At 42.7% G+C, this 6,739-nt stretch overlaps 1 protein-coding gene across 1 annotated transcript; it reads right to left on the bottom strand.

Moving 5' to 3' along the window:
• Window positions 1-4,361: 4,361 nt before the first annotated feature.
• Window positions 4,362-5,910, bottom strand: K441DRAFT_693580 (uncharacterized protein; the record flags this gene model as incomplete). The annotated part of the gene is made up of 1 exon (XM_067652662.1): window positions 4,362-5,910. The coding sequence occupies one exon, from the start codon at window positions 5,908-5,910 to the stop codon at window positions 4,420-4,422; it is 1,491 nt and encodes a 496-aa protein (XP_067507754.1). The 3' UTR covers window positions 4,362-4,419.
• Window positions 5,911-6,739: the final 829 nt, after the last annotated feature.

Here is a 6,739-nt window from a genome sequence, read left to right as displayed (position 1 = left end):
ACTATATATACGTTTAATAAAAAGGATAAGAGAATTTGGTGCTCTGGACATATACTTAATCGCATAGCATAGTTAATTTTATTTAGTAAGGATAAGGAGGCGTTTAAAAACTTATAAGATAACTTACCGGTAAATAAGGATAGTAATCTATTACCTAAATAGCCTTACTAACGCCTGCTATAGGATAAAGAACGATTCCTTAAGGAGTGGCGCCGGGAGGGTCCCCTAGGCACTCTATACGATTTTATATACGCTATTAATACTCCCTAGCTCTATTAGCTATTCAAACAGTATTAAGCTAAGAATAATGAGCAACTACTAATTACTGCTTTTACTCCGAAATAACTTATTAAACCAGTTAAAATACGGTGGAATAGCTACCTTAATACTTTCGTTTAAGTACTAGAACTTCGCTAACCACTTAATTCAATCGCCCACTATATAATTAAGAAGTATAATACTGAAACCGTATTAGTATAAGCATGAAATAGACCTCTCCCTCCTATGCGGAACTTTATATTAAACGGTGGATTAAATGATTATAATTAGAGCGTTATCTGTAACTATATCGCCATTCTATAACCGCTTAAGGAGGCTTCAAAGCTGCTAGAAGGCCGTGGTAAATTAGGGCGCAATGGAGCTATATAGGAAGTGCTGCCGATGCTTAAATAGCTACTTAAACTATTTGAGGAAATGAAGGATCGGGTGCAAGAAGCCCTCGTAGATGATCTTCCATACCAGGAAGCCTTAGAAGATCACTACTCAATTAACGTTAATAGTGGCTGGATAAAGCTTTAAAAGTACTATAAACTACTAGATAATACGCCGGTATACTACGCGGCTATTATACTCTATTCTTACCTTAAGAACTACTATAGAAACGCCTGAATTAATTACCCTAAGTGGCTAAAGCAAAACGAGAAGCGGTTTATAAAGCTCTGGCAGCACTATAAGTAGGCGCCCTTATTATAATCAACACTACTTATACCGCTAAACTGTGGAGACACGCGTTCTAATAGGGATAAGTATATTAAATCTATCGCCGAAGGCCCTCAAATAACGCGCAATCTTCTTACCGATAAGTATAAGAAGTGAAAGCTTCTAGACTAACTAGATAGTACGCACCCGCTTTCTAAGAGCCCTATTAAGTACTAGCTACGTTATCGTACTAAGTTTCCTTACCTTAGCTAGCTAGCGCTTAATATCCCCACTATACTAGCTACCAGCTGCGATTGCGAGCGTATATTTAGTGAGCTTAGTAATATAATATTACCGCGCCATTCTAGCTTAAAGCTAAAGATGATAGCAGTATTGCAAGCAGTACGGAGCTTCTACTAAATCGGCCTTTAGAAGCGCCCTTTAGCGAGTAGTAAGTTCAACTAGCTATTGAATGAGTTATACTAATGATTTAACGTAAAGCAGCATCATCCAAAGCACCTCCCTCATTAATATCGATCGCTTTAACACCTGGCCCTTTACTACCATTATCGCCTTAGCCTTTCTAGCCACCTCCGAACGATTAGGCGACCTTATATTAATACTAGTAATGATATTAGGCAGAGGGGCAGTAGGGGGGGTTATATTACGCACAATTTGGGACGCCTAAAAGGCACTATATAGACCTCTACTATGCTAAGACTTTGGTATACGCACTACTAAATTAAAAGCAAATTAAATTAAATAAATTAGGTCTCTAATTATGTAATAAATCAATTAAACCAAACCAGGCGCTCGAAAATAGCAATTAAATCAAATCTAGGACCTTGATTTGACTTTATTTAATTATTGCCAGCTCTGTCTGTGCATTAGCGCCCAATAGCCCCCTAGTCGTTTCGTATAGTATACTATTTCGCTAGTTACTAGACGGTAGAGTAAGTTTCGTCCTAAGTCGAAATGGATATTATTATCTATAGCCCTTAATAGTGCTATAATATTTATAAATATAGTAGGTACTAGTACTATATAGGATAGCTTTATTTTTAACTTCCTAGTAGGTGTGTTAATAGTAATGGTTACTGTTGGACTCACAAGGGGATATCACGTAGCTACGGTTCGTAGATAGTATGATGATTGTTCTTATTGTATTGATAGGAATAAGGAAAGGGGTGAGGAACTTAAGGTTCCTCACCACGCTAGGGCCACGTCGACACGTGACGACCGCTTGCCTCATTCCCGACAGTTACTATTCCGTAGGCTTATATTTTTTTTAAATTTCTGCTAGCAATTAGATAGTTATCTTTTACAGCTAGGTAGGAGAAGGTAAAGTCTTCTTAGTTATTATAGACGTAGGTATCTGCACTAGGGTTAAGTATCTAGGTATTCTGGAGTTTAAATGGTTTTTAACTAGTACTAAACACAGCAGCATAGTTAGTTAGGGTCTTAGACGGTAGGGTTTTAGAATTAAAATCTATTGTAGATTTTATATTCTTTTTTACTTCCTATTCTCTTTTTAAGATAAGGTTAACAGTGCGTTTAATCTAAGGTATAGATAAGATCTTTTTATCTACTTCCTTCTGGACGTCTAGGTTTGGCTTCTATTCTTAAGGGCGCTTCCGCTTAATAATATAGAAGTAGTTACTAAATCGATACTTAAGGCCGTATACGCATATCTTATTCTATTTAGAATTGGAATTAGAATTGCCGTTAGAATTTAAATCTAAATTAAAAATTAAGTTGCCTTATAGGGTTGCAAAAGCAGAGTTATTAGCAGTGGTAGCAGAGGGTACTGCTTACTACATACAGTAGTGCTCCTTAAATTCTTTAATTAGGTCGATAATAGATAGGGCTTCTTTATTCTTACGTTCCTTATAAATAAGGTCTACTTCTAGAGCTCCTATAAAGCTAGAAGAGATAGGCTTAATTGCTTGAATAAAGTCGTAGTGTGGCCTAAAGCCTTACACGTTTAGTAGGTCTAATTGCTTAGTAAGCTTATAGACGTTCCGCTAGCTGTTTAACCATTTTTCAATACTCTGTTTTTTGTTGTAGGCTTTTAAAGCCGTGTATTATATTAGGACGTCGTGCTTTTAACCTAATATGGTAGGAGCTAGTGCTTTCTTAAGTGCCTATAGCCGTCCGTGTACTATATCTAGGCCGTTAATAAGTAGGAGGTAGGCTACCGACGTTATTCGCATAATGTAGTTACTAATGTCGTTGATAGCCTGTTCTTGCTTTTGGTATATTCGGAGATCGTCCTTATATTTAGAATAGAGCTAGTTATAGGCAATGAGTTGGTTTGGTTCTAGCTTCGCTATTAATATAGCCGTCGGTAGTACGTCTCTTGGTGTGGGTCGACTTGGTAGTTCTAGCATTAGAAGATCTTTTTCCTTCTTTAATGGGTTGATATATTGCCATACCTTATTCGTTTTGGCTGTGTCTTGGATGATGAAGAACCACTGTGTCCAATTAGAAGGCTGGTTGAGGATGAGGTTGACTTTTGATTTGTTCGTAGTCGTCATTTTTAGGATTTTGACAGGTCAGGCAGGGTCCAATTGGCGTCTTGGCGAAAACCTTATTTTGACGTTTTTTTATTCGTCAATTCGTTCGTCAGTCAGGTACGTACGGTCGTCGACTAGGGTTGATCGTCCGTTCGTTTGATAGGTGAAGAAGCTTGAGACATTGTAAAGGTAGTAGAAGTAGTGACTTCTTGAATATGGTAGTAGATTGATTGGTTAGTAGGTAGTGCGATCCGGGCTTATAACTGTAAGCTTTNCAGTGCGAAGAATTGAATGAACGACTTGATTGTGAATGTAGCTCTAAAGCCTCTATATATACACGAAGAAGGTGGAGGTAATAAGACATGATGGGGTAATAGGTAACTGAAATGGAAACAGTGATCTGCAAGCAATATTGATCTGCAATCAATATATAGGGTGGCGTTGATGCTGTCCTGGAGCCTTCCAAGCGGCGATCTTGTGTCTCGGTACAGTGTCGGTAGTCGGTTACATTTTGTGTTGTAGAAAGTACAGTAGTCTATCTTCAGCTCGAAAAGGCTGAGAATGCGGGTGCGGCTGATGCCTGGCCTGCTTCACCTGCCAAATAAGAGTGGTCTTCCTCTTCGCCGCCCAGGCTGCGGGGTGAACTAGTACAATATGGGTTTAGGTGGGGCATCCCAAGGGATATTTCTTCCTTGGGATGGCCCTAAATCAACTATGGTGAAGACTCTTGCGGAGATCTCTAGTAATTACTATAACTTAGCTAAGAGTTGTATTATAATTAAAGTAAGAACTGGCCACTCTCGGGAAGATCTTCAAGGTCATCAGAGCTGCCGTTACTTTTTAATGGTATAATATTTCGATTATGCTCATCAATCCATCCATGGCGGAGGTTGTCATTCAAAACGACCGTAACGGCCTGTATCCCTTGCACCGATGACAGCCTAGCCTGGAGATGCGTTGACAAAGGTCAAGACGCATTAAGTCATCAATCACTCGTCAATGAAACCTTTTCGAGCTGATGTAGCTCTGCCGGCAGATCCTTCAGAACCCCCATCTTTGCAATCCTGAAAGCAAGGCCACAAATCGACCTCTTCTCCTGTTTTCCCGCATCGTTCTCGAACCAGGCCCAGGCACTATCAAGCTGGTCTAGGATGCCGTCCTTTTCAATAATCTCCCGATCGTTGGCATCACCACCCGCCAGGATCTTCGGCATCAACCATCCTGTCAGCACATATTGGAGCCCTAGTCGCTCTTCGGATGTAATTTCGCATCGATGAAATGCGTCTTCGACTTCCGTGCGATCCCGAGAGAACTTCTGTAGCCACATGACGGCGCTGACCATGATCTTGCACCTGTACATGACCTCTGGTTCCTTGGCCAGAGATTTCTTCTCGTGTGCTTTTCCAGCTGCGATCTCGTCTGCATCGGACTCTGAGAGGATGTGATCAATCAGACATATCATGGTGTCCATGCTGGGGTTCGGTGTGAAGGGCGCATACTTCTTCATTATCTTCTTCAGCTCTAGATCTTGGTCCTTAGGAAATTTAAGACCCTTGAAAGCATTGCGCACAGCAAGCGGGTAGTCCTTTTTCTGGACTTCTAGGAACTTTTGAAATATGTCCAAGTCTTCCTTAAATTCTTTCGCCCGATTCGACTCTTTAAGTTCCTGCAATTCGTCAAGGTACGCGCCCAGTCTATGTTTATTGCCAAATCGGCTACGTGTTCGAGCCATGACGAGATGGTGCAGCTGCTCAAGGAGCAAATCTCCAGACTGGACGAGACCGTTCAAAGCGTCGAGAATCCTTTCTTCCTCTACGGACGCCACTCCTTCCATGCTCTTGTACAGGATATCATGGCCTGCTTCTGCCCAGGCGTGTGTCATTGCCGACACGACCTGGATCTCGACCATATCGGTCGCTTTCCAGTCGTACTTTTCAGTACCATGATCTGGCTTCATGCGTACTCGGTAATGTTCCGCAGTATAGCCCAAGTTTCGTGGCCGGTAACCACTCTTTCTCGGTTCTGGAAGTTCCTTCGGATCATGAGGCCTCTCAACGAAGTCAGGCGGTTTGTCTCCGAAGATGGATTTGATAATGGTCTTGACGGTGTCGCGTTGGATCTGGCTCGGCATATAGAGGATGATACGCACGCCCGCAAGGTCAACGATGTCCTCCATGATTTCCTTTGGATCGGCATAGTGCACCTTCTCATCTCGTGTTTTCAACTTTTGCAGTAGTCTCTTCCTGTCTTTTGGGCGGAACGAGAAACGTGCCTGCACGCTTTCGCCTTTGAGCTTTTCTTCACACAACTCTTTCGCTTTTTGGGCACATTTTCTGTAGTGTTCCGGAGAGTATTCGTCCTGGACAAATCTCCAGACAAGGTTAGAGATGGTCGGTTCTTTGTTAAGAACGGTTTGTGCGCGCGTCAGGGCTCCTCGGTCTGGCGTATCAGTCGATCCCGTAGGGTCTCTAGCCATTTTGTGCCTCTCGCTGCTACCGGGTTTCAAGATCTGAGGGAGGTATCAATTCCAAGAGTTGTCGAGTGTGGCCAGAGAAGAGAGTTGATAGAAGGTTGTAGAATCTGGAGGTGTGCCCTCATAGCCTTGTGAGCCATCGGAATCGTCGCGCGTTTGACGTGGCTTGGCCAACCTAGGCCTTGACAGCAACACACCATCGTTAGAAACTACAGCCACTCTGAATGCTCATATCTCATATTTCAAAATGTAAAAGCGCGCTCACCTAGCGAGCTGCGATAGAGACAAGAGACCATACCCAGTTATGAAACCCAAGTCATATCGAGCGCACGTTGAGGCTCTGACCTCACGGACTCCGTGCCTGCTCAACCTTCGCAATGTCTGCTGAGCTGCTTCACTGGATTTCTTCGTGGATTCCAATCATCCAATTTCAAGACCAGTGAATCCAGATAGCCTCTGGTCCGAACTTCAGGACACAAGCCTAATCGATGCCCATCGCGAGGACGGCAACGAAGAAGACGAGCCAGTCAAAGGTCGCTCTCTGCAAGGGCGGATTCTAATTATCGAGGATTTGACTAAGGACCTCGTCGAGCTACTAAGTTCCGCGTTGGACATAGATCCGTTGTTCTTTGCCTTGCATTTGCATTCACCTCAGAAGAAACGTTCGAACCGCCAAAGTCCGGACCTTGCAACGCTGCCATCAAGGCTACGAAAGCAGGATTATACGAATTTCCTCCATCACCGGACTATCACGTTCGACTCGGTACCCCCGCCAACTGGGAGGTTATTAGAGGATTCCAACGTTGATCGGAAGTTCATCATACTACCTTCG

This window comes from Cenococcum geophilum, assembly GCF_001692895.1.
Source record: "Cenococcum geophilum 1.58 unplaced genomic scaffold K441scaffold_7, whole genome shotgun sequence".
NCBI lineage: Eukaryota > Fungi > Ascomycota > Dothideomycetes > Gloniales > Gloniaceae > Cenococcum > Cenococcum geophilum.
Note: the sequence above shows the minus strand (reverse complement) of the source record. Positions and strands in the feature narration are given on the sequence as shown.